Source organism: Rattus norvegicus, chromosome 12, assembly GCF_036323735.1.
Source record: "Rattus norvegicus strain BN/NHsdMcwi chromosome 12, GRCr8, whole genome shotgun sequence".
Classification (NCBI taxonomy): domain Eukaryota; kingdom Metazoa; phylum Chordata; class Mammalia; order Rodentia; family Muridae; genus Rattus; species Rattus norvegicus.
This window is the reverse complement of record NC_086030.1, coordinates 40814215-40841388: the sequence shown is the minus strand read 5'-3', so window position 1 is coordinate 40841388 and position 27174 is coordinate 40814215. Positions and strand designations below refer to the sequence as shown.

General features: G+C 48.2%; 3 protein-coding genes across 4 annotated transcripts in view; 2 read left to right on the top strand and 1 right to left on the bottom strand.

Annotated features, from left to right (window-relative positions):
* Hectd4 (HECT domain E3 ubiquitin protein ligase 4) overlaps positions 1-27174 on the top strand; it is a 191353-nt gene that overhangs the window by 150196 nt on the left and 13983 nt on the right. The gene's annotated exons all lie outside the window — the stretch shown is intronic.
* On the bottom strand, positions 1220-15138 carry Trafd1 (TRAF type zinc finger domain containing 1). 2 transcript variants are annotated; one of them, NM_053760.2, is made up of 12 exons: positions 15058-15138; positions 13473-13537; positions 8395-8530; positions 8269-8322; positions 7240-7645; positions 6464-6670; positions 4905-4981; positions 4118-4348; positions 3416-3536; positions 2617-2950; positions 2104-2176; positions 1220-1900 (listed from the first exon to the last, which is right to left on the bottom strand). In NM_053760.2, exons 2-12 carry the CDS (start codon positions 13517-13519, stop codon positions 1841-1843), a joined length of 1746 nt encoding a protein of 581 aa, NP_446212.2. In that variant the 5' UTR covers positions 13520-13537; positions 15058-15138; the 3' UTR covers positions 1220-1840. The 2 variants fall into 2 exon arrangements, with proteins under 2 accessions (NP_446212.2, XP_006249438.1); XM_006249376.5 differs by lacking the exon at positions 15058-15138 and adding an exon at positions 14814-14983.
* LOC100909911 (40S ribosomal protein S20-like) lies at positions 24283-24809 on the top strand (the record flags this gene model as incomplete). The annotated part of the gene is made up of 1 exon (XM_039090171.1): positions 24283-24809. A coding segment is annotated over one exon (483 nt), but the record flags the coding sequence as incomplete, so codon positions are not given.

Sequence of the window (27174 nt, the reverse complement as noted above, 5' to 3'; positions counted from 1 at the left end):
AAGAAGAGGCCTGTGACCACAAGTGCAAGGCCAGTCTGATCTAAACAAATGTCGACTCAGCCCCATATAAAATGCATGTTTTATGTATGAGAAAGTCATAATAAAACCCATTTCTTACAACTAATATACACAATTTAAAAATACATTTAAACAAGGGTATATATCTGCAATTCTGAGAATTCCGAGGGAATGACATCAAAGCACACAATGGAATGGCTAGGAACCACAGCTGTGAACACCAGAATGGCTAAGAAAAAGTGCAGGCTCAAGAATACAGGGAAATTAACTTCTAGCTACACTTGTCTGCCTTTAGTTGCATGTGAATTCTCTATTTCCACAGCTCTTAGGACAGCAGATGACTAACAGCCCACAAGCCAGTCCATTGTCATTTTACCATGTCCAAAACACACGGTGTCCTGTGGATTGAGAGTTCTCCTTCCTGATGGCCTGTGCCGTCCTCACCAGAGAGAGACCCAAGTTGCCCTGAACCCTGTCACCTCTTTTAAAGTTCCAGGAGGAAGTCAGTAACAGCAGAAGCCATGCCCTTTGGCTCCTGAGGAAGGTTTTCTAAGCTAGCCACCCTTGGCGAGCCTGGTGTCTTGAAGTATGATTGAGTGACATATCTTGACTATAGTATTTCTCATTTGGGGACAGAATAATAATTCTTTGTCCTGGCTTTGCCGAGAATTAACAGAACAGCCTTTTGTAAACTGTGCGATCTGTGTGCCATCTGAAAGTGGCAGTTCTTCCGCTGTCTTCCTCCTTGACCAGAGTGCTGAAGCAAGATTGGCTGTCCTTCAAAGGCATGGCTCCTGGGGTTCAGGATTTTGTGTTCTGCTTTAAGACAAATCCAGAGCAATCTAGGTTCCTCAGTCTTCCAGTGGCTTTAAGTGTGCATCCCCGTGGCTGGCCCGCCCTTCGTTTTTCTCTGTCAGAGACAACTCCCTATCCCCAAGTATTACCACAGCTCTGAGTTTCCTCCAAAGTGTAAAGCCTGGTCTACATGGGATGTCTTAGGGAAAAGAACATGACCTCTTGAGTTATGAGCACTCTGACAAGGAACCCATGCTGGGGCATCCAACAGAGCTCAACCATCAACTGTGCCTGCAGCCTAGAAGCTGAGGCAGGAAGATGCTAAGTTCAAGGCCAGCCCAGGCTACACAGTGAGACGATGCACTTTGCTCCATCTATCTCTGTAGAAAGAATCACAAGCTTCAGCTGAGCTCTAAATACAAACTTTATTTCTATTACAAGGAAATAATTAAACCAGTAAAATAAGAAGGGAAGGGGCTGGAGCTTCAGTCCCTGTGAGGGCAGGTGTGGCCCTGGTGAGGGCAGCACGAACAGAGCAGTACATTCCCCACCAGGAGCAGAGAGGTGGGTGAGTGACCCGCAAGCACCAAGGTGGCCTCTAGTCCTGCCATATACCTGCCGCTCAGCTTGTTCCTAACATGCTGCAAACCCAAGCTTAGGCCCCCAGGGGGAGAGAATTGCTTCACTGGTATCTGAGATTCCCAGAACCCTCCTCTCTGTCCAGCAGGACCACAAAGCACCAAGAAGCAGTGCTGACGACATCTCTAAGGATGGAGCCCTTAGGGCCAAGAGGGCCACAGACACTGATTTCACTGCTGCTCAACAGTGGCAGCTCGGGCCTCCCAGCTAGCCCTCCCTCAAACCCCAATACCCACTGCACAATCTCAAAGACACAAAATGGCCATAACATAGGAAAAATTACAATCTGGTGTCTCTCCTGCCCAATGAGCCTGCGAGGCAGTTGGACACTGCACCAGCAGGTACTGCTATGCATAGGGGTGGCTGCAAGAGCCCCCCACAGTCGCCATTACTCCTCCTCTTCCTCCTCCTCTGCATCCCCTGCTCCCTGCTGCTTCGGAGGCTTTGCCTGTGGATAACACAAGATTAAGGAATCAAAGAACAGACATGTTGGAGCTGCCTGTTTCCCAGACAGCTTTCCTCAAAAAAAGCCAAGGAATGGACCCCACACTACTGGGAGTGTACCCAGCAAGTTCTCTGAATCCATAACCCCACCAGTCCCACCCAGGTCTGCATCTGCCCTGAGCGTCATCACTACGGGACCCCAGTTACCTTTGCTGCTCTGCTGTGGTAGCTGGCGGCTGTAGGGGTGACCCGAGAGCTCCGACTGCCTTCACTCCTCCCACTGCAAACACAGATGAGGAATCAGCATGCTGACATGGGAACTCGGGAGAGGAGAGGGCAGCACCAGGCAAGCCCAGGCTCCTCCATGAGTCTGGTGGGGCGGCTAGTTAAAGCACAAGCTGAGCACACATGAGGTTCTAGGTTCCACACGAGAATCACTGAGGAGAAAAAGGCAAAGCCCTCCACGGGGCATGGCCTACGCACAGAATAAAGGTGTGTCTTTAAACTCACTGCTTTAATCATTCTGCGTGTGTCATGTGTGTGGGTACACGTGCTATGACATGTGCGGTGGTCAGAGGACAAGTCTGTCTCTGAAGATCAAACTCAGGTCGTCAGGCTTCCTCATCAAGTGCTTTTACCACTGAGCCATGCCACCAGCTCCACATGTCCTCCCATGCTTTCCTCAGCCACTATTGGCTCCATTCTGGGGCTGCTGCTTACCTGGCTCCGAATCTCCCAGGGGAGCCATGAGGAAAAGAGGGCGCAAGGTTTTCTGGATAGAGATTTCGAATAGAGTGGATCACTGGAGCATGCGCAGATGCTATGGGCCCATTCTGGCTGCCTCTAATCCGCCCACGGATGTCCTGGCTGCCTGAGTTGTTGAGCTTCAGCACACCAGGAGGGCTACGCTGGCAGTCAGACCTGGGGCCTGATGAGTTCAACAGTCGGTTACAGGTAGACACATTGTTCATGGTTCTGTTGGGAGACAGCGAGTAGGTGGAGCCTTTCACTGATTCCTGCTTGACATCATCCATGTAGCCAGACGACAGGTCTCCTGGGAAGAGAAGGCGGCAATGGCTTTAGGGGGAAGGCTACCCTAGCTGTTACTAGCAGACTGTTGTGGCAGAGAGCCCACTCCACATGCTGATGTCCTGATCCTCAAGGACAGGTTCCTAACTGTTCAGCAAACAGATGTCAGCCAACTATGAAAAGCTGTTTGCAGTTGACTTTGTGGTGGGAAGTTTCAGAAACACGCACCCAGCTAGATGACTAAATAAAGCAGTCAGGAACCACAGCTTACCACAGCACTGTGATTCACAGCTGTCTTGGAAGCCATGAGCCTATAAGATCTGCACTTGGGTCAGCCTGGGGTAATGTGGGGACCACTTAGCCTCAGCAGAGCTCCCAAGAGACCCTCATGCATGGGAACTAGAGGCCTAGGCAAGCCTCCGGGAGAGCAGGAATGGGAAGCAGGCCTGAGCCAGCAGTGGCTGCAGCTTCGCTCAGCCCCAGCTGATACCCTGGTGTTTGACCCGCCTCCTGGACAGCTCTGGTGAACGGTCTTCAGGCTGAGAATCCTGTGTAGGGATGCCCTCCATTGCTCGGTGGTTTGCTGTGGCTGGGCGCTGGTCACATTGATCCTTTAAAAAAGAAAAGAAAACACTGAGTACTCTGGATGCTGGGAAGGGAAGAGCATCAGCAGGCTGGGAGACACTGACAGCCACTACAACTCCTGGAAATCAGAGGAAGCCAAGTTCTGGGAATAGAATGGACAGCCATCATGGACTCCTGAGACTCTCCTGTGGTCAGAAGAGCATGCTCTGTCTGCAGTGTTTGTGTGGTGGCTTAGGTGACAAGCAGCAGTTTGTCCTTGAGGTGGGAGGAGCTACCGAGAGCCATGCAAGGCTGCGCCTGCCCTGCCGGCTCCTCACACAGCTGACCACTGTGGGTGGGGAGCACTTTCCCCACTAACAACACAGGAGTCCAGACTGGGAAGACTGGGAAAGGCCTTTAGAGTGTGCAGTGTAGCACCCTTCCTTCCAGGAGCCTCAGGGCATCACCACATGGCAAAGCCAGAGCTGGAGCCCGTGTTAAGGAACACAGCACTCACATAGCCCAGCAGAGCCTGCCAGTCAAAATCAGGAAGCCTCCATACTCGGGGAGACGCTCCCTCAGCCCCTGCTCGAGCATACTCGATACCGTGAGCTCAGCAGGCTCTCACCTGATGGTGGAACAGCACCTCCTCTTCCAGCTGCACCCCACAGAACTCACAGGGGATGATAATGCTGTCTTCCACAGCAGCTGAACTGCTCAGGCCCATTAAAGTGTCTAACTGGTTACTTGTTGCTTGTTGTAGAAAGTTCTGGAAGATGGCACCAGGATCTTCCACCCCCCTAATGGAAGAGCTGCCAGTATTGAGTGAACGTAAGGCATGTGAAGGGTTGCAGCTTGTCTGTCATTCAAAAGATAATGTTAAAAAAATAAAAAAAAAGGTTAAGAAAAAATTCTATCAATAAACATTTTCACCAAGAAACTACTTCACCCCCTGAGTGCTGCAGAGCTGGAAAGAACAGAGTTCATCTCCACTCTACTGCTCCCTACTGCACCCGTGCCATCACCACACACGGGGCCCAAACCATAAACAAAGGCCAAACAGTCTTTTATCCTTACTAAAGGACCATTTAAAGTATTCAACCCAAAGCAGGGTGTGACCTGTCACCCAAAGCACAGACTACATAGCACCTGAGCTGTGCTGAGCGAGGCCTCATCACTTAGTCAAGTGGAAAGAGGTCCATGGCTCCCTGAAAACGAGACACAGTGCTGTGCTGTGTGCCCACAATCCCAGTTGCTTGGGACACGGAGGTAGAAAGGTCACTTGAGCCTGAGTACTACAGCATAAAGGAAAAGCGGTTACACCGCACCACCAGCGCTGCACTCGCTAAGGCCTCTTGCAGCTTGTCACACCGCCCAGAGCCTGCTCACGGTCCTGAAGAGTAACACACACCTACCTGATGGTCAATGAGCAGTTCCTCCGGGTACAGCTCCTCACAGAACTCACAGGGCAGGAGAGTCTCGTCAGCAGCACCTGGAGCCCCAAACAAACAAGTGCCGGTCAGCCCTTCCCCCAGAGTGCCTGACACACAAGTCTGACTGGGGCAGGGGTGGGTGCTGGATGCCAAGGACACAGTATAAATTCCAAAACTGATACAAGTAGAGGTTTCACACGAAAAGAAAATCCTCTGGAGTTTGTCAAAGACCATTTGGAAACACGACTTTTTTTTAAAAAAGAGAAAGAAAGAATTAGGTAAAGATAGAATGAGCTAAACAGAAGGCAGAACCCTGTAAGAGGCTACCAAGCAAGAATCCTGGCATGATGGCACACCCTACAGTCTCAGCATTTGAGAGGATGAGGCAGGATAGTGAGTTCAAGGCCAGCTTGGGCCTCACAGAAAAAAAAAAGTGAAAAGCTGTAAAAACACCAGTACAAGGTCCTGACAGAACTGGATCCAGACAGAGGAAGAACACTCTGCAAACAGCTGCCCTGGACTTCCCAAAAGTACCTATGTGGCCTGGCATGGTGGGCACACCTCTTTCCTCCCATCTGTCTCCCAGAGGCAAAGACAGCCAGGACTGCATAGGGAGACTCTGACTCAAAAAAAAAAAAATTGAAAAAAAAAATTGAAAAAAAAAAATAGAAAAAAATAAATCAAAAGTGCCAATGCATAAAAACTTGGAACAACAAAAAGTACTACGGAATAGTATATAAGAGTGAAGAACTTGGAGGGCTGGAGAGATGGCTCAGTGGTTAAGAGCTCTGACTGCTCTTCCAGAGGTCCTGAGTTCAATTCCCAGCAAGCACATGGTGGCTCACAGCCATCTGTAATGGGATCCGATGCCCTCTTCTGGTGTGTCTGAGAGCAACAGTGTACACACATACATGAAATAAACTAAAAGAGTGAGGAACTTTTGTTTTGTGACATTTGTCTTCTTTACATAGAGTGCTCTTGTTAAACACATGCCACAGTATTTAAGCACAGAATACCATGTGTCTATTAATTTTTAAAGAACTTAGGAGAATATGTATGGAGGTCCGTGTAGAAAAAGAAAAGGGAAACAGAGACAAGGGGCAGGTGGGGGTCCACTGCACAGTTCTCAGAACAGTTTAGAATAAGGTTGGAAAAGCAAAAATAAGGTGAGTTCTGTCTCATTAAATCTTTCTATTTTCAGCCAAGCAGTGGGAGCACACACCTTTATTCCCAGCACTCAGGGCAGAGGTTGGGGGTGTGTGTGGTGTGTGCATCTCTGAATTCAGGCCAGCCTGGTCTATAGAACAAGTTCCAACACAGCCAGAGCTACACGGAAAACCCTGTCTTGAAAAAACAATCCATTTTTCCAAGACTGTCTGACTATACTGCCCTGAATTGAAACTCAGAGATCTCCCAAGTACCGGCATTAAAGGTGTGAACCTGTTCACCTTTACGAATGCATACAGTACAAGAACATACAAGCAAGCAAAAATAAAAAATAAGAAAGCGCTGTGAAGACGATGCCAAAGCAGCACACTTACCCTTTATGTCACCTAGAGATGTGGGCCCAGCACGAGCGGGGTCGGCCTCCGGCACAGACTCCCAGAAGCCCTGCTCTACCATGCTGGAGGCCTGTCCCTCATTCTGCAGACTCAGGGCCAACATGAAGTCCAAGTGTGCGCTATTCTCAGCACTGTCTTTTGGGGACTGGTGGCTTCTGTTCCTTTCCTGCCTTTCTTGCTCTTCAACTGGCAAGAAAGCAGCAATGTGTGAGCACAGTAGAGACAGGCGCCATCCGAGCCTAGCAAGCGGTCAAGGCCAGCAGAAGCCTGCCGACCCTCGCATCCAGCCCTCTGCCCTCTGGGATCTCTGAACCTGACATGTGCCAAGAGACAATAAGCCACTGGGAAGATACACAAGTAACGAATCCGCAGGACTACTTGGGGTAGCTGTGAGACACAGACGGGCCCCGGGCTCAACACTGCGCTGTCTTATCTGCACTGTGGTACAGCCAGGCCACCAAGCTGAGCTTGCCCCTTCCCTCCCTGTGCTAATGAGCCCTGTTAAGAACCTGACAGTGTGCTGCAGGTGCCTCAGAGACTAGAGCCCGCCCGTCAGGCCATCGTCATGGATCCTAACGGCAACAGCACACCACACCTCCTTATTCCTGCTCTATAGGCAAGTGGGGCATCCTTCTCGTTGTTACCCAGCGGCTGTTATGTTTCTAGCATCAAGATCTATTTGTCTCCAAAGTCCTGTTGCCCTTTTGTCCTGGGATGGTGCCACTACCCACTTCCTATTGCCAAGCACAACTCACAAAGATTATTTTGAATGGGAAAATGGGCTGTCACGCCCCTCTGGCTGGCAGTCCTACTGTAGAAAGGGTCTGCCTCAAAGGCTCTCAGGGGCCTTCCAGGGAGCCTCATGGGTGGGTCCAGAGCCTCGATCTGTCTGAGAAGCTGGGATGCGATCCAGATTCTATCCTGACTCCAAGGCTCGTCGTAAGCCTCAGGAGGGACAGCGGCCTCGCTTCTCTTCTCCTCCTCCACTCTCCCACAAACAGCAGGGTGAGTCTGCAACTCCTTTACAAGCACGTTGCGCCCACAGCTGCCACACAGCTCTGTCCGGGCACCACAGTAATCCTCATGCTCCTTCAACTTGACAACAGAAAGCTCCAGATCACAGTGCTGGCAGACAGCAAGGCGCAGAGGACACTCAGTCTCCTGCAATGCAAGGTGGGAAGGGCCTATTACACATAGGGAGTTCACAAGGACAAAAAACTACTAAGTATCCACTTCAGTCTTCTTTAACCCCAGCTGGAATGAGTGCTTTCTAACAAGTGGGAGCACAGAACTGTAGGTCTGCCTACTGTTTTGCAACTACATTACTTGCTGCCAAAGCTGACAGACGTTTGAGGCCCAGGGAGGAGAAATGACTCCCATAAGCTACCCTTTGACCTCCACATGTACGCTGTGACACACAACACACACACTAGCTAAAAATAATTAAGAATGAAAGGAAAAGCCACTTTTCAACATACAGAACCAGCCAGGAAGGCACCAATGGGGAAAGAACACAGTCCAAGGAAGGCGTTCAAGAGCTAGGAGCCCGTGGTAGAGCGCTTACCTAGGAAGCGCAAGGCCCTGGGTTCGGTCCCCAGCTCCGAAAAAAAGAACCAAAAAAAAAAAAAAAAAAAAAAGAGCTAGGAGCCCATCTGGCAGGGCTTTGAGCACAGGTCTGCACGCAGGGGGTGGGGGCAACAGGTTGTGAACAGGCTTTCTTGTGAATGTGGCTCTGTGCTGTCAGCAGGCCTGACCCCATTCCTCCTTCCCAGGGTGACACTAACCACATGCTGCTTTAACTGCCTCTTCTCCAGCTTCTTGTTGCATTTGCAGGTCACCTAGGATAAAAAGAGTCAATCAAGTGGTGTATAACAGCGCCTTCCCTTGCACATCTGGGAGTGGGCGTTCACCTGACAGTGCTCTGTAGCCACGTGAATGTCCATGTCGGACTTCGGGAATGGTTCCTTGCAGACAGGGCACACACCAATGTTCCTTTGACAGTGGATTTCATGGATGGTAAAATTAAATACCGGAATTTCCTTTTTGCTACAGAAATAAGTGGAAGAAAAAGGCAGGCATTACTATGTGACCCACGCCCTCTTACACGCAGTGCAGTCACATGGACACGTCCTGTCAGGTTCTGTCCCCAGCATTTCGGCTTTGTGTTATCCTTTCACACAGAAACTCACAGAGCACAGGCTGGCCTCAAAGTCACCCTGCAGAAAAGACCTTGATTTTCCTCTCTCCACCTCGCCAAGGTGGGGCCTGAAGGTGAGGACCACCATGCCCAGCCCGTCTTTTGAGACAGGTTCTCACGCTGCAGTACAGGCAGGCCTCGAGTTCACAGCCACCTTCCTGCCCTAGTTTACTGAGAGTTGGAAGTGGGAACTACCTGACCTGGCTACTGATTTTATTGCTGAGTGTTTTACTTTTGAGACAGGTTCTTGTACTGTAGCTCCGTTTGGCTAGGAACTCCTTCCTCAGCCTTCCAGGTGCTGGGAGGCGTCTATTGCTGAGACTCCCATGTCCTGGAATGTCCAGATCCAGAAGAAAAGAGGAGACAGAATAGTTCAGGGTTGTTAGATGGTTCAACTGGACAAAAGCACTTGCCGCCTGATAACCTAAATTTCACCCCCAGGATCCACACGGTAGATGGTGGGGACTGATTCCAAAAGGGTAGCCTCTGACTTTCACTCGCACACTGTGGCACGCATGTGCCCACAGACGAAATAAATACATAAAATAGAATAGACACCATTTAGGAAAAAAACATTTTCAACACAACAAACTTTTCTTTCCTACTAACTGCCTAATTGGATCCAACGCAACTTCCATGATGAGAGCCAGAAATGGTAGGACAACTTGAGAGGCAGACAAAAGGATCCAAGTTTGAGGCCAGCCTAGTTTACAGAGCAAGTTCCAGAACAGCCAGGGCTACACAGAGAAACCTTGCCTCAAAAAAACCAAGGGGAAAAATGAGAGGTGGCAGAGAAGGCTCCAAAGACCAATTGTTTTGTTTTGTGAAACAGGGTCTCTCTATGTAGACCAGGCTAGCCACAAACTCAAAATCCATCCACCTGCCTCTGCCTCCTAAGTATCCACCATGCCTGGCTCAAAGACCAACAGATTTATTAGCTGGACTGACTGACACTGTGTATAAATGTTGTGCCTACATATGTATGTATCTGCTCCGTGTGCATACAGTGCCCATAGAGGCCAGAAGAGGACACCAGATCCCCTGGATCTGGACTTCTGGGTGGCTTTGAGCCACAGTGTGGGAACTGAACCTTGGGAAAACAGCCTAGGTCCCTTGGAAGAGCAACGAGTGCTCAAGTGCTCTTAACCACCAAACCATCTCTCCAGTCCCAAACCAACTTTTTAAAAATATTTTATTTGGGGTAGGGGGGCTGGAGAGATGGCTCAGCGCTTAAGAGTTCAATTCCCAGCAACCACATGGTGGCTCACAACCATTGTAATGGGTTCCAACGCCCTCTTCTGGTGTGTCTGAAGACAGCTATAGTGTACTCATATACATACAATAAATAATTCTTTAAAAAAAAGGAGGAGTTTTGGCTCAGTGGTAGAGCACTTGCCTAGCAACCGCAAAGCCCTGGGTTCGGTCCCCAGCTCCGAAAAAAAGAAAAAAAAAAAAAAAAGGATGGAACCCAGGGCTCCCTTATTTAATTTTTTACATGCATGCATATATGGGTATGTGCTCATGAGGGCAGCTGCCCAGAGAGGCCTGAGACATCTGACTCTACCTACGGCTTGAGTTATAGGTGAATGTGAACTCAGGTCCTCTGCTGACCTGAGTAGTCGTAGTTCTTAAGCACTGCGCCATCTCTACAGCCCCCAGACCAGCTTTCAAAGCCTGCAGTGTGAGCAGTCCCTCAGCCGGGCAGGTGCGGTAGGCCAGTCCTCCACACTAAGCTGCTTTTCTTCTGTCAGGTGCTCTCTCCAGGTAACCTTGTTCTCACTAGCTCCTCCACTGTGCTTCGGAATTCCCTTCGCAGTTATTAATACACTGTCCCAGACTCCTTCAAATTACAGCAGACTGAGAATCAGGATGTCTCAGCCAAATGTCATTTTGCTTCTCAAGTGACATTTTCTTATTTTATCCATGTCAATGATAACAAAGCCACTGACTTATGCCGACATGCAAATGATGCTTGGGGATACTCTAAAATGGCAGGCATGGAGCACCAGGGAAAGCCACTCTCTGAAATGTGCCCTTCAGCTATGAGGGCAGGGCGAGCAGCAGAGCTCCTTCTCCATCAGCACAGCAGAGTCCCCTCCACCAGCATCTCCCTCCCTCCTACGCTATCATGGCCTGGATATGCGTTGTCCAGGGAGTGGCACTATTTGGAGGTGCGGTCTTGCTGGAGTAGGTGTGTCACTAAGGGTGTGGGCTTTAAGACCCTTACCCTAGCCATTGGTCTTCCCCTAGCAGCCCGCAGATGAAGATGGAGAAGTCTCAGCTCCTCCTGCACCAGGTCTGCCTGGGTGCTGCCTTAATGACAATGGACTGAACCTCTGAACCTGTGAGCCAGCCCCAATGAAATGTTGTCTTCTATAAGACTTGCCTGGTCATGGTGTGTGCTCACAGCAGGAAAACCCTAGGACAAATGCCATGTGGTAAGTGAAGCACAGAACCAAGGGACGGCACTGTGCTCGCTCAGTGGGTAAAGTGCTTGCTGGGCCAGCAGGGGGACCTGAGCTTAGATTCCCAGGCTCAGGGCTTGTGTCCAACCAGTTTTGCTGAAATGGCAAGACACATTCTCACACGTGCATACACGCACACAAATAGAATAAACAGTACTTGCTTCGTTAGTTTTCCCTAAGAGTGTTAGGGGTCTGGAGAGCTGGCTCAGTGGTTAAGTGGTTGCTCTTCCAGAGGTCCTGAGTTTAATTCCCAGGAACCACATGGTGGCTCAGAACCATCTATAAGGGGATCTGATGCCCTCTTCTGGCCTGTGGATGTATATGTAGCAGAGCACTTATACCATAAATAAATAAATAAATAAATAAATAAATAAATAAATAAATAAAAGCAAGTCTTATGAAAAAAGAGCCTTTCTTCTAGGACTGGAGAGATGGGTTCGGTTCCAGCACCCACTTGGCAGCTCCAGTTCTAAGGGATCTGACTCCCTCACACAGACATATGTGCAGACACAACAGCAATGCACATGAAATAAATGAAGAAATAAATCATAAAAAGAGGGAATGAGAGAGAATTCATAGATCCAAGAATAGTGATGCAGCTCTGGGATTGGAGCACTCAGGAGGCTAAGGAGGGAAGGTCATGTCTAGAGCTCTATTAGTCTATGAACCAAATTTAAAGCTAGTCTGAGGCTACAAACTTTATAGGCCACAACAAAATCTTGTCTCAAAGGAAGAGGAAAACCAAACTAACTAAAACGCAGTATGCACCCGCAGGAAAAACAGCAAGATAGATTCCAGCAGGTAAAGACACTTCCTAGACCTGAGTCCTGAAAATGTCCTCTGACCACAAGCATGCAGCTGAGCTCCAATGCCCTCATACTCAGAGAAATTTTAAGATTCTCTTCAACACTTGGGTTAAAAATGTGAGAGCAGGGGTTGGGGATTTAGCTCAGTGGTAGAGCGCTTGCCTAGCAAGTGCAAGGCCCTGGGTTCGGTCCCCAGCTCTGAAAAAAAGAAAAGAAAAGAAAAAAAAAATGTGAGAGCAATAAACCTAGCTATTCAGACTGTGCTGCACAGAGCTTGGGACCATGGAATGGTTAAACAGGACAGCGCTACTTAATGATGACAGCTAATGAACACTGCCTTAGGAGTTTGCTTCCTGGAACCACGCTGGCATATGCCCCAGGTTTAAGCTGGCAGCAGTGGTCCTCAGGTATGCTGCTTCCCGAGAAGCCCTGGGTTTGCTCCCTGCCACTGAAGAACAACAATTACTACCGTCACTACAAATGGCAGCTCCCAGTGCTTGCAAGGTAAAGGCAGAAGGTCTTCGATTTAGGTCATCTTTACTATTTGCAGAGTTTGAAACTAGCCTGAGCTATGGGAACCAGCTCAGAAAAAAAAAAAAAAAGCCCATGTGATTCATTTTTGTTTTTCTAGCAGTCTGAGGGCGACATATCCAGTCCCAGGCTAGCCTGGGCTATATATATATATATAGCAAGACCCTGTGTTAAAAACACCCCCCATAAAAGAAAAAGAAAAGGTTCATCCTGAGCTGCCCCACTAACTTTTCCATCACCACACATACAGCCAAATCTCAAAGACAGCCTCAGGACCACTCCAGGAAGTCCTTCCTTCCTACGCTGGCAGAGGCAGGTGGGTCTCTGTGACAGCCTAGCCTCAAGCAAACAAACAGAATTATTGCACTTCTTCAGACATTCCAAAAGTGAGTTCTCAGCCAGGGGGGCACACACCTTTAATCCCAGCACTGGGGACCCAGAGACAGGTGGATCTCTGTGAATTCAAGGCCAGCCTGGTCTACAGAGTGAGAGCCAGACCAGCCAGGGCTACACAGAGACCCCGTATCACAGGAAGAAAACAATCAGTTCACTTCTTGTATGTGAGTGAAGGCTGCAGTGCTGAGGGTAGCTCAGTGGCAAAGCTTGTCCACAAGACTGTGGTCCATCCCCTCGCCCAGGGAAGGTGAGGGGCCAAACCACTCCAGTATTTCTTGTTTGTTTTTTGAGAAGGGTCTCCCTAAACCCTTGCCCACTGAACCACCCCTCCAACCCTGGCCCCATCTTAAGTCATTAATTAAAGACAGAACAGAGCCCCAAGTTCCAGCTTTTATCCATTCCACTCCCTATTCTACCCAGAGAAACCTTCCTGTCAAATTCTAAACAAGCCATTTACCCAAATGGTTAAAAGGTTCTAGGTACAGTGACATGCATCTTTTAGGGTCACATACAGCCTCAGTCACAACCTGCCAATAAACCACCCAAGTCTTCAAAGCTGGCTTGTCCTCAAACCATGAAATTCTATGTCTTACCAGTTGTCACACAGCCTAGCAGCCTGGTCATCTGGAAACTCGGCCATCTTGGCTCTTCCTGAAAACTGCAAAGGAAGAGGTATCACTTTCTGTTTCATTTCTGCTCTGGGGATGACATGCAAAAGAACAAAAACTTGGGCCATTCCTTTTCATTGTTTTTTTTTTTTGTTTTGTTTTTTGGTTTTTTTTTTTTAAGTTTTCAATTTAAAAAACCTGACATAACAAAATGTTGCCTCCCCAAAAGCCTTAAAATCCAAAGAATTCCCTTATGCCCTTCACCCCACTTCAGTAAAAGTTAATGTCATCAAATCCTAATCCTTTTTTAAAAATGGAACTAATCCTCAAACCTCATTCAAATGTCAGTGAAGAGATCACCAATCCCCCTTTGGTCCAGTTTCAATCCTGGTGACATAAAGCACCTGGATGTTACTATGTTTCTTTTTACTCTGATTTGAAAGCTCTCTAGTGTCTAATTTCTCACAGCTTTGTTGAGCTAATTAGTACCTTAATCAGAGCCCGCTAGCTATTCTGGCAATTTCTAAGAGTTTCTAGCTACTGGCTAGTTATTTTGTAATCAATCCTTCAATTTGGGGGCGGGGGTTGTTTGGTGTTTTCTTGGACTAAACTCAGGTTTTATATACTTTTGGCAAGAGTATTATCAAAGTGATGAATCTAGGCTGGGGCTCAAGTGGTACAGGGGCCCTGTGTTCCCTGACCAGCCATAAAACTGGGCATGATAGTACACGCCCATAAATTTACCAGTAGGGATATAGATACAGAAGAATCAGAAGTTCAAAACCATCTTGGTGACCCAGTAAGTTCCAAGGCCAACCTGAGATGAATTAGACCCTATTTCAAAAAACAAAAATCAAAACCAAACAGAAGCAGAGAGCAAATATTGGACATCATACCAATATTGGACACCGTATCAAATGGAACAGAAAGATGCTGACGCTGCCTACTTAGGTGATTTTTCTCCGTCAAATTTGAGGCCCTCCCACCCAGGCATGCCAGGCAAGGGCTGAATGCTCCAGCCCTTTCTCTCGCTTTCCGTACAGGATACACGGCAGAGGGCGAAGCGCTGACAAATGCAGCAACAATGTTTACATCACTCCTCCCATGACACAGAAACAGACTCAGGTACTGACTAATAACAAAACGTCGGGCTGATCTGGACATTGTCAAGCCACCTGCCATCCTCAGTGCCCTGGCAACTGAGACTGTTTAACGAATTAGTCCAAAGTAGCAGAGCCCGGAAAACAAGCAAATGAAACTCAGTAACCTAAGGTGAGTGTCTACGGGAAAGCACGCAGACAAAGAGGGCAGCGGGGGCGGACGGACCTCTATCGACGGCAGGGAAGACTCAGCGGGCGGGAGGCCCCGGGAGGCGGAGGCAGGCCCAGCCACACGCCACGGCGGCGCCTCGGGGAGCGACCGCTCTGCGCTCCGCGGGCCCGGGCGGTTAGAGCGGGCCGGGCCTCCGCCTCTCGCCACGAGCCTCGGCCGCCGCCGCCACCTCCCGCCCGCCCCGCCCCGCCCCACCCCACCCCACCCCACCCCACCCCACCCCGCCACCCGCGTTCACCTCAGAGCCCAGCGGGAACGCCACCGCCACAGTCGCCTCGGCCGCCCCGAGCCAACAACGGCCTCGCTGCCCAGCCGCTTCCCACCGTCGCCGAGGGGCACGCCCATTGGCCAGCCACGGGGCCTTGACGGACGCCCATTGGACGGCAGCGCTGCCGTTTCCTCGGGCCCGCCTCCTCATCCTCCATTGGCTCACGGAGCTTAGGGGGCGTGTCCCGAGGGTCCTCATCCCCACCCCCCACCCCCAACATACAAACGAATTTAGAAGCGGAGGCATCTGCATTGATTGCCTGAATAATGCTGGGCAAATCCCGATGAGGAGAGGATGGTGGTGGGTGGCGCTTCTGCGCTGTCATGGCCCGTTAATACCTACTCGCCATCCTTGTCCTTAATGCCTCCTGGTGCCAGACCTCTTCGAGGCGACCGAGACTCCGATGTGCCAGCCAGGGTCCCATTCCCGAGCAAGGTGGCTCCTCCAAACGCCTCCTACCTAGCGGATACAAAGGGGGGCATTCTAAGTCTACACTGGCGTGTTAACCGCAAACAACACACAGCTGTGGGGCTGGAGAGACATCTCCGTGGCTAAGAATGCTTGCTGCTCTTCTAGAGTTTGGTGCTTTGCACCTACAACAGGTGGTTCAGAACCGCCTGTAAGGCCAGCCCCAGGATGTAATAATAATAATAATAATAATAATAATAATAATAATAATAATAATAATAATAATAATAATACCTGACAAAAGTAGAGCACAGAGGCACATGCCTTTTATCCCAATATTTTGGCTTCAACTGCCTACGTAGCAAGGATCACCTTAAACTCAATATCCTCCTGTCTCCATCTCCCAAGTGCTAGATTTGCAGGCTTAGGCTGCTGCACCCGGATAACTGCCACGTGCTTTTATTCAATTTATAAATATTTGAAATTAGAACTGTGGGCTCACTGTCGGCTCTGCTGCTGTGGTTGCTCGTGTTTCTGTTTTGTTTTGGGGTTTGGTTTTGGTTTTTAACTAGCAAACTTTCTGAAAGTGATGGCATCATTTAACATTCCCATTGGGAGTGGAGGAAAGTTCCAGATGCCCCCATGTGTTCCCAGTGCGATATAAATACATCCTGAAGAAATAAACAAGAGAATGGTAGTCGAGTCTCCTGGAAACAACACACTGTGAAAGTGACTCAGAGGTTCCTTTGGAGTTTACTCGGAGAGGAAAGAACAACCCAGGACGATGACGGACAGTGAGGAAATACTGAGTTACCTTAGCCTCCACCTAAGCCTCAGCCTCCACCTCAGTCTCCACCTCAGCCTCAGCCTCTGCCTCAGCCTGGCCTTAAAATTTTGGGTTTGTTAAAAATTAAAGATTTTGGCTCTGTGTGGTGGCGAACACCTTCAGTCCCAGCACTGAAAAGGCAGAAGCAGGAGGATCTCTGGGAGTTTGAGGCCAGCCTGGTCTACAGAGTGAGTTCCAGGACAGCCAGGGCTACACAGAGAAACCCTGTCTCAAATATTTCATACATCATGTGTGAAACTGTTGTAAGGAAGCATGTGCTGCTAAAAGCACTTAAACGGAATAACATTTGGTCTTGGATATTCCCCCATCACACGGGTAGCAGATTAACTGAATCTGAATGTCCTCTGGGCTTGGACAGTTTCAACATTGAGGAATTTTGGATAAAGCCCAAGGGAAGGTGGTGCCCTGCCCTTCTGAGCCCAGCCAAGCTCAAGGCCCTGCCAGGCTGGGGGGAGGGGAGTCCCTTGTCCTAGCCAAGGCTTTCATTACTACCACTCCCTTCATGCCCACCTTCCCAACTCTCGCTTCAGCTCAAGGCTCAACCCCTCCCGGACAGAAAGCTTCCGGTCCTGGTCCTTGTGGCCAAACCCTTCCCTTCCTCCCTCTGTGCATCCCAGTAGTTCCTAAGATCCACTGATCCTTGGCCCAAAGCCCAGCTTATACTGGAAGAGAGAACGGAGAATACTTGCTGAATTATATCAAAGTGTGCACGGGTTTTAACTCCAGCTTCTCCCAGTTGATGGTTTGGTTTTGCTGCTTCCTGATAGACATTAAAAGTTACCATCCAGGGCTGGAGGGATGGCTCAGTGGTTAAGAGCACCAACTGCTCTTCCAGAGGTCCTGAGTTCAATTCCTAGCAACCACACGGTGGTTCACAACCATCTGTGATGAGATCTTTGCGCCCTCTTCTGGCGTACAGGCATATATACAGGCAGAACACAGTATACATAATAAATGAATAAATCTTTAAGAAAAAGAAGAAGTTACCATCCCAGTCACTAACCAACACCAAGTTTGTTTTCTTTTGAGACAGGATCTAACTGTGTAACCCTGGCTACCCTGGAGCTCCCTGTATAGACCCAATTGGCCTCAAACCCACAATGCTCTCTGTCCGAATGCTGGCATTAAGGACATGCACTGCCACGCCTGACTCCAAATGGCTTGTGAAATGGAATTCCCCTTTGAAATGTTTTTTTTAACTCATTGCTGCTATTGTGTGCGACGGGGATGGCTTTGGGCCTGAATCAGGTCCCTCCTCCCACCGTGTGGATTCCAGGGATTAAACGCTGGTTATCAAGAGCAGCAACCCTTGGAGCCATCTCAAGAGCCCTAACAGGAAGTGAATCTCTGGCTCCTTGTCAATGTAGGCAGTGCCCAACCCCAGGCACCGTCTCTTCCTCTACCCATCTTCTCCAAAACTGCTGGGACAAGCATGCTCTTTGCTTGTGCTACTTAACATGTTATTGGGTTATAATTACGTACAGCAACGCTCATAAATATTTTTATTACATTTATTTATTTACAAGCCGGCAATGATAGCTCGCAGCTTAATTCTCAGCATTCCGGAGGCAGAGATGGGTGGATCTCTGAGTTCGAGGCCAGCCTGGGCTACAGAGTGAGTTCCTGGACAGAAAGGCTACACAGAGAAACCTCAATATAATAATGATAATGATAATAATAATAATAATAATAATAATAATACACACACACACAAAGGAAATGTAGTCACAGTTGTGCAGCCAAGCCACTCTGCTGTCTGATTGTCTTTCTTTTTCTTTTTTTTTTTTTTCCGGAGTGAACCCAGGGCCTTGCGGTTGCTAAGCAAGCGCTCTACCACTGAGCTAAATCCCCAACCCCTGATTGTCTTGTTAGTCCCTACAGAAGCAGGTCCATCTTCTCTCTGTTCTTCATTAATTTTTGTTTCCATTGACTTGTCTAAGTATTTCTTATGAAAGGAAGCATACAACTGGCAAGTCTTATGGCAGGATTTTATCTATCTATCTATCTATCTATCTATCTATCTATCTGTCTTGTAGAGCATCTTCTATCTGCTGGAATTACAGCTGTGTGCCACCACGCAGGTGGTGCTGAAATTCGAACCCACGGCCTCCTATCTGCTGGGCAAACATCTGTCCACTGAGCCCTTTCCCTTCCTTCCTTTTCTGTGCCAAAGGTCACAAGCTTTGCTATGCACTAAGCACCTGCCTCAGCCCTAGTTTCTTTTTTTTTTTTTTTTCACAGTCTCAGCAACATCCATTATTACTGGGGACATAGTTGTGAAACGACTGCTAGAAGTCAGTTCCCTATGGGAGGTGCTAGGCTCTGGAACATTCCGTGGGTGTATTTTCGGGTCCTGAAATGCAATGTGCACAAAGATGATGCCAGCTATTGAAGACGGAGGAAGGATTGGGGGTGGGGGGGATTGCATCCCTGTTTGGCAGGAAGGAAGGGGTTCAGCGGACATCTGGAGACTCATACATATTCATGAGGACAGGGATTGGACGGTCGTCCTCAGAGCATGATGGGACACTTTCCAGGCTGTCTGGTTACTAGGCAGAGTTCCCAGGAGTTGTGGCTCTATCCTTCCCCTAACAGCTTCATACTTCAGTGCCTGCCTGCGTAGAACCTTCTGGTGTCTGCAGCGGGCGATGGCTAAGAATCACGTGCATCTTAACCTGTTTGGTTTTTTTTTTTTTTTTCCCCTAGAAAACTCTCTCTCTTTTTTTTTTCTCCTAGCCCCTTACCTAAGAAAGTAAATACCCCACCCAGCATGATGGCACACACTGTAGTCTCAGCCCTTAGGCAGTAGAGGTAGGAGGAGCAGGGGTTTAAGGTAATTCTCAGCTACGTAGAGAATTCAAGGCCAGCCTGGGCTACACAAGACCGGTTTCAAAACTGAAGCCGGGCAGCCAGGTAGTGGTGATCCATGTCTTTAATCCCTGTGAGTTTGAGGCTACCTTGATCTACACAGTGAGTTCTACAACAAGGCTACGTAAAGAAACCCTGTCTCAAAACAGGCCAAAACACAAAAATACAAAAGAGCATGGTGGCGTCACCTTAACCCATCAATCTGAAGGCATAGTCAGGGATGGAGGAGTTGGGGGGGGGGGGATAGGAGGCCAGGGGGTGAGGAGGGGATATCTGTGAGTTCCAGGATGGTTCCAGCTACATAGTGAGAGAGACCCTTTCTCAAAAAATAAATAAAATCCAAGGGAGACAAGGCAAGCAATTTACAGTGTGGTGTGTGGTGGTGATGGTGGGGGTGGGTATTGAAATGCCCACCCTTTAGGCTTTTGTCAGCTTGACAGAAGCTAAAGTCACTCAAGAAGCAGGGTCTTCACTTGAGAAAATGCCCCCACCAGACTGGGGCATCTTCTTGACTAAAGATTCATGCTGAAGGGCTCCGAATCAGGTTTCTGCTCCGACTTCCCTCAGTGATGGAGTTGTGACCCGAGGGCTTAAGATGAACCCTTCCCTCCCTGCGTTGTGTTCGGCCATAGCGTTTACTCCAGCAGTAGATACCCCGACCGAGACGCCTATTGATGGTACAAAGCTAAGATCCTCAGTGGAGAACGTAGAGGCGCTACGGAAGAGGTGGCTCAGCGGTTAGAGCACTGACTGCTCTTCCAGAGGTCCTGAGCTCAGTTCCCAGCAACCACATGGTGGCTCACAGCCATCTGTAATGGGATCTGGTGCCCTCTTCTGGCCTGCAGGCACATACACGCAGGCAGAAAGCTGTATGATGTATATATACATAATAAATAAATAAATGTTTTAAAAAAAAAGAAACACACATGTATCCAAAGCAAGGGCTACAGAGATGGCTCGGTGTTTGAATGCTTGCCCCTCTTCTATTTTTGTTTAAGATTTTTATTTATTTTACATATATGAGTGCTCTGTCTGCAGGTACACCTTTGTGGCAAAAGGGCACCAGATTCCATTACTGATGGTTGTGAGTCACCATTCGTTTGCTGGGAATCGAACTCAAGACCTCTGGGTCTCTTAACCACTAAGCCATCTCTCCGGACTGCTTGCTGCTCTTCTCGAGGATCCCCAGTGGATTCTTAACACCCGCATTAGGTTGTTCACAAGGGCTAGTAACATCGGCTCCAGGAGACACCCTCTTGGGCTTGTGTAGACATCTGAACACACAAGGAGCAAACAGACATGTGCACATAAGTTAAAAAAAATTTTTTTTTTCCGGAGCTGGGGACTGAACCCAGGGCCTTGCTCTCGCTAGGCAAGCGCTCTACCACTGAGCTAAATCCTCAATCCCCCCCCCCAAAAAAAATGTTAAAGCAACAAATCCATCTTAAGCACTTGAGGACGGGCAAATTAGTATGCATGATATCAGAAGCACGGAGGGTTAGAGCAGGGCTAGGGAGATGGCTCAGTGGTTAAGAGCACTGACTGCTCTTCCAGAGGTCCTGAGTTCAATTCCCAGCAACCACATGGTGGCTCACAACCATCTGTAATGGGCTCTGATGCCCTCTTCTGGTGTGTCTGAAGACAGCTACAGTGTACTTACATATAAATAAATAAGTAAATGTTTAAAAAAAAAAGTTCAAGGTCTCTCTCTCTCTCTTTCTCTCTCTTTAAGACAGGGTCTCTATAGTAGACCAGGCAGGACTCAAACTCACAGCACTGGGATTAAAGGTGTGCACGACCATGCCCAGCTTCAAGGTCATCTTGACTATGTGGTGAGTTTGAAGCCAAAACTGTCTACAAACAAAACCAGATTGATTTGACGGCATTTGAACTACATACATCTAAATAACGTGGAAAATAATTCCACATATAAGGCTTGGAATGGTGGCAGCACGTGGAGCCAGAGGCAGGAGGATCTTTGTGAGTTTGAGGCCAGCCTGGTCTACATATTGAGGGCCAGGGTAGCCAGGACTACACAGTGAGAGTTTGTCTTAAAAAAAAAAAAAGTCTAAAAATATATATTTGACAAAGCAGGGTAAGGCGACTCACAACTTTTTTAAGGTGGTTGAGTCAGGATTATTGATGTGACTATGAGACCAGCCTTGGCTACATAGTGAGACAGTTTCCAAAATTCCGTACACAAGGCTCAGTGCTTACAGAGCAAATGCAAGGATCTGGGTTTGACCCCTCCAACTTGTGTAGAAATAAAGCCATGGACAGAGTCACAGACTTGTTATCCCCAGTGCCGGGAGGTAGAGACAAGCAGATCTCTGGCGATGTCTGGCCAGGAAGCCTGTGGCAGAGCTGGCCAGCACCATGTCCCAGTGAGAGACTCTCAAAATGCAATAATGACGGTGCCTGGAGACTAAAGTCAGGAACGCACACCTAAGTGTGCCCATGCAGACATGCTCGGCAACACACCTAAATTCCAAGAACAACTCTAAAAAATAATATACATATGACTAAAAAAATAACATTTGGTCTGTTTTCTTAAACAAGAAAAAAATAAAACACGTTCTTTCTAATATTAGACGTTGGAAAAGGGCTGATGCCATTTTGGGCTCGTTTGCCACCTAGAGGACAGAATTAGAATTGCAACAAACCTCGCTCCGGATTAAGCCAGGAAGGGGATGCAGACTGAGCCTCTCTGTTTTGATGGGGAAAATTCACTCCTTGAATTTTTTGCAGGTCAAGACTATAACCAGTTTATTTAAGCTCATTTTTTTTCTTTTCTTTTTTTCGGAGCTGGGGACTGAACCCAGGGCCTTGTGCTTGCTAGGCAAGCGCTCTACCACCGAGCTAAATCCCCAACCCCTTAAGCTCATTTTTTAAAAGATTTATTTTTATGATGTTGAGGGATGGAGAGATGGCTCAGCAGTGAACACCGGCTGCCCTTGCAGAGGACCTAAGTTCAATTCCCAGCCCATAGTGGTTCACAGCTGGCTGTAATCTGACGTCCTCTTTTGGCCTGTTTATTCTGTGAAGCGAGAAAGGTTAGGAGGAGGTAACATTTGAAATGTAAATAAAAATATATCCAATAAAAAATTTACAAAATGTATAAATAAAAGGTGCTATAAATAAAATTAAAAAAAAAAAAGACCAAGGGGTTGGGGATTTAGCTCAGCGGTAGAGTGCTTGCCTAGCGAGTGCAAGGCCCTGGGTTCGGTCCCCAGCTCCGGAAAAAAAAAAAAAAGACCAAAGTAAAAAATTCGAAGAGCCTTTTGGGCAAGATACCCGGAGCCACCACCAGCCCTGCATCGATGTCACTGTCTGTACTCCCGGTTTGTGGTGCACAGTGTGGTGCGACCGTGGCCCTCCCTGCCCATTAGGAAGAGGTCCTTTCCCAAGAGCAACTGCTTTGGTCTACCTTGAAAAGTTAATTAGCACCTGCTGTATACCATAAAGGCATCCACGGGTGTTCTGGGCTCTCAGTAGCAGGACAGAGCTGGGTTTTTACCCTCCTAGGGAGGCACTTTGTGCCCTGAAATGACTCAAGCCCTTCTTTGAAAAGGTGTGGAAGCTGCCTCCACAGAACAGGTAAGGACAGGCCCACGGTTGGCTCCTGGCTTCACTCTCTGACTCCGAGGACAAGGGACAAGAATGGGAAAGACCGAAGGTATGAGTCACCCTGCTTCAATTCTAAACAGCCTTTAAGAATACAAGGAAGTGTATCCTACCAAGGGCTGACCTAACATTCTAGAGACTTCTCTGAGGAGGTCCATAGTACCCTGAATCTTGCCAAGTCTGGGGCTAGCTGACAAGCCGGTCCATGTTCTCATGGAGCACTGACAACCAAGGTAACAGAAAAGACAGAGTTGAGAGGCCATAGGTCTGGCCAAAAACCAATTCAGATCCACCCTCCCTCTCCCCACACCCTAAAGTAGTGTGTCTTCCCACTCTGCAAATTTTTTTCTTTTCTTTTTCAAGACAGGGTTTCTCTGTGTAGTCCTGGCTGTCATAGAACTCACTCTGTAGACCAGGCTGGCCTTGAACTCCGAGGCCCACCTGTCCTCCCCAGCGCTGGGATCAAAGGCAGACCCTACCACCCAGCTGCCCACTTTGCAAATCCTTGAGTCTCACATTCTTTTTTTTTTTCTTTTCTTTTCTTTTTTTTTTTTTCCGGAGCTGGGGACCGAACCCAGGGCCTTGTGCTTGCTAGGCAAGCGCTCTACCACTGAGCTAAATCCCCAACCCTGAGTCTCACATTCTTCACCCATCCCTATCCCTTGAAGCAGACTGAACCCTCCTCCCTCCTCTCTCCTCTCTGAGCCCAACCTTATCCAAGTCATTCCTGGCCACACCTTCCCAGAATGGTCTAGAACCACTTTATCTAACTCCTGCCTTCCTAATCAACTGTGAAGGCATTTTTGCTTTGCTTTGTTTGTCTGTTTGGAACCAGGGCCTGACATTGCCCAAACTGGACTCAAATGGGTTATGTAGATAAGTCCAGCCTGGAATTTTTAGAAAAGAATATGCATCTGTATTTATATGAATTTGTGTGCACTATGTGTGTGCAGGGCCCGTAGAGAGCACGAGAGGGCACCAGATCACTCAGAACTCGAGTTACAGGTCGTTGTGAGCTAACACAGTTAGCTGGGATTTGAACCCGGGCCCTCTATAAGACCATCCTGTGCTCTAAACTACTCTTAGGCAGGATCTCTCCAGTCTTTGTCTTTTTTTTTTTTTTTAAAGATTTATTTATTTATTATATATAAGTACACTGTAGCTGTCTTCAGATACACCAGAAGAGGGCATCAGATCTCTTTACAGATGGTTGTGAGCCACCATGTGGTTGCTGGGAATTGAACTCAGGACCTCTGGAAGAGCGGTCGGGCGCTCTTAACCGCTGAGCCATCTCTCCAGCCCCAGTCTTTGTCTTAAATATTGGCCTTCCTTCCTCTACCTGCTGAGCAATGAGCTTACACACTTGAGCCCCCAAGCTTGGCTTTGCTGTGAGATTTGAAAGTCTGGAACCAGAGCTGGAGAGATGGCTCAGTGGTTAAGAGCACTGACTGCGCTCCTTTCCGAGACCTGTGGTGCGTGCTGTGGAGCCTTGTCAAGTCTGCTGTCCTAACTCACCGCTGTTCGCTCCTGCTGAGGAACAAGTCGGTCAGGAAGCTACCTACGCCTCAGCCACGGCATTTAAAGATACCGGGAAGACTCCCGTGGAGCCCGAAATGGCGATTCACCCGATTCGAATCACGCTCACCAGCCGCAACGTGAAGTCGCTGGAAAAGGTTTGTGCGGACTTGATCAGAGGCGCAAAGGAAAAGAATCTGAAAGTGAAAGGACCAGTGCGCATGCCTACCAAGACACTGAGAATCACTACCAGAAAAACCCCTTGCAGTGAAGGTTCCAAGACGTGGGATCGTTTCCAGATGAGAATCCACAAGCGACTCATTGACTTACACAGTCCTTCAGAGATTGTTAAGCAGATTACTTCCATCAGTATTGAGCCTGGAGTGGAGGTTGAAGTCACCATTGCAGATGCCTAAGTCAACTGTTTAAATAAATTGACTTAATTGTTAAAAAAAAAAAAGGGGGGGGCGGGGCTGGGGATTTAGCTCAGTGGTAGAGCGCTTACCTAGGAAGCGCAAGGCCCTGGGTTCGGTCCCCAGCTCCGAAAAAAAGAACCAAAAAAAAAAAAAAAAAAAAAAGAGAGAGCACTGACTGCTCTTCCAGAGGTCCTGAGTTCAAATCTCAGCAACCACATGGTGGCTCACAACCATCCGTGATGGGGTCTGGTACCCTCTTCTGGCCTGCAGGTGTACATGTAAGCAATCTTAAAAAAAAAAAAGGAAGATGGAACCACAAGACCCCTAAGGTTGTACTGTGCGGGCCTGGCAGTCACACACAACGATGCCCCGTTGATTTCAGACACACAATGAGTAGGGTTACACGTGCCTTACTTATATTTTCAAAAAAGCCTATTTTTTGGTAATGATTTTTTTTTTTTTTTTGAGTCAGGATACCTCTGTATCTATGTTTCCCTGGCTGATCTAGAACTCACAGAGCTCCACCTGCCTCTGCCTCCTGAGTGCTGGGATCAAAGTGTGGTCGTCACACCTGGTAGGGATAGTGGGTTTGTTTGTTTGTTTTTGTTTTTGTCTTTTTTTTTTTCAGACAAGGTCTCATGTACCCCAGGCTAGCCTGGTTCTCACCACATAGCCCAGACTGGCCTTAAACTGTCCCTCTTCAAAGGATGGGATTATACCCAAACCCCACAGCGCTTGGCTCACGGAACTTCCTCTTTTTGGTTATTCACCAGTTTAAACACATTTCAACAATCTAGAGCAGGGCTCAGCAAGATGTATTTTAGTGTGTGTGTGTGTGCGCGCATGTGTGTGTGTTGGTTTGTGTGTGTGTGGGGTGATGTATGTGTGTGGGTGTGTGATGTGGGTGGTGCATGTGTTTGTGTGTAGTGTGGGGTGAGAGTGTGGTGTGGTGTGAGTGTGTGTATGGGTGTGCATGTGTGGTGTGTGTGCATGTGTGTGCATGTGTGTGGTATGTGTCTGTGAATGTGTGTGGTGTATGTGTCTGTGGTGTGTGTCTGTGTCTGTGTGTGTATGTGTGTGTATGTGTGTGTTCATGTGTGTGTGGTGTGGTGTGTGTGTGCATGTGTGTGTGCATATATGTGTATGTGTGTGGTGTGTGGGTGGTGCATGTGTGTGTGTGGTGTGGTGTGTATATGTGGTGTGTGTCTGTGTGTGGGGGTGTATATGTGTGTATGTGTGTGTATGTGTGTGTGGTATGTGGGTGTGCATTGGTGTGTGTGTGGTGTGTGTGGTGTGTGTGTGTGTGTGTGTGTGTGTGTGTGTGTGTAGGTCAAACGTTAACTGTAGCTGTCCTTATCCATTTGTTGATTGTTGTTTATTTTATGTGTATGGACGCTTGCTTGTATGTTTGTCTGTTACATGTGTGCTTAGTGGCTATACAGAGCAAAAGGGGACAGACCTGACGCCTCTTGTTTCTTGTGTGCTTAGGCACACTCCTGTGCATATACTTTTGCTCACACACATAAACAGTAAAAATTTTACAACACAAAATAAATAAGGAATGATTTATTATTTTATATATGTGAGTACACTGCAGCTATCTTCAGGTGCATCAGAAGAGGGCATCGGATCCCATTATGGTTGTGAGCCACCGTGTGGTTGTTGGGAATTAAACTCAGGATGTCTGGAAGAGCAGTCAGTGCTCTTAACCACTGAGCCATCTCTCCAGCCCAGAAAATAAATAGAAGGTGAGACATTCTCAGGACAACAGAGATGCCACAGCAGGGAGGAGCACTTGCCGCTCTTGCAGAGGACTTAAGTTGGTTACCCAACATCCATTTTTTTTTCGGAGCTGGGGACCGAACCTAGGGCCTTGTGCTAGCTAGGCAAGCGCTCTACCACTGAGCTAAATCCCCAGCCCGTTACCCAACATCCATGTTAGGCAGCTCTCAACCGCCAGAAACTCCAGCTCTAGAACATATCCAATGCCTCTGACCTCCTTTGACTCCTGTACACATGTGTATAAACACACAGAGAAACATACACACACATTTAATTTAAAGTTTTTTTAAGATTTATTTATTTTATTTATCTATTAGTAAACTGTAGTTCTCTTCAGACACTTCAGAAGAGAGCATCCTATTACAGATGGCTGTGAGCCACCACGTGGTTGCTGGGATTTGAACTCAGGACCTCTGGAAGAGCAGTCAGTGCTCTTAACCGCTGAGCCATCTCTCCAGCCCTAATTTAAAGTTTAAAACATTTTTTTTTGAGACAGGGTCTTTCTATGTAATTCTAGCTGTCCAGGAACTTGCTATGTAGACCAGGCTGGCCTTCAGCTTACAAACATCTGCCTGCCTCTGCCTCCTGAGTACTGTGCTTAAAGGCTTACCCCAACACCGTCAGCAA

Excerpts from the sequence above, each read along its gene's own strand:
- Trafd1 (NM_053760.2), bottom strand. The coding sequence starts at position 13,519 with ATGGCCGAGTTTCCAGATGACCAGGCTGCTAGGCTGTGTGACAACTG. Across the intron at positions 8,531-13,472 it reads GCTAGGCTGTGTGACAACTG|CAAAAAGGAAATTCCGGTAT; the intron begins GTAAGACATAGA and ends TTATTTCTGTAG. Across the intron at positions 2,177-2,616 it reads CCTGGGAGATTCGGAGCCAG|TGGGAGGAGTGAAGGCAGTC; the intron begins GTAAGCAGCAGC and ends CTGTGTTTGCAG.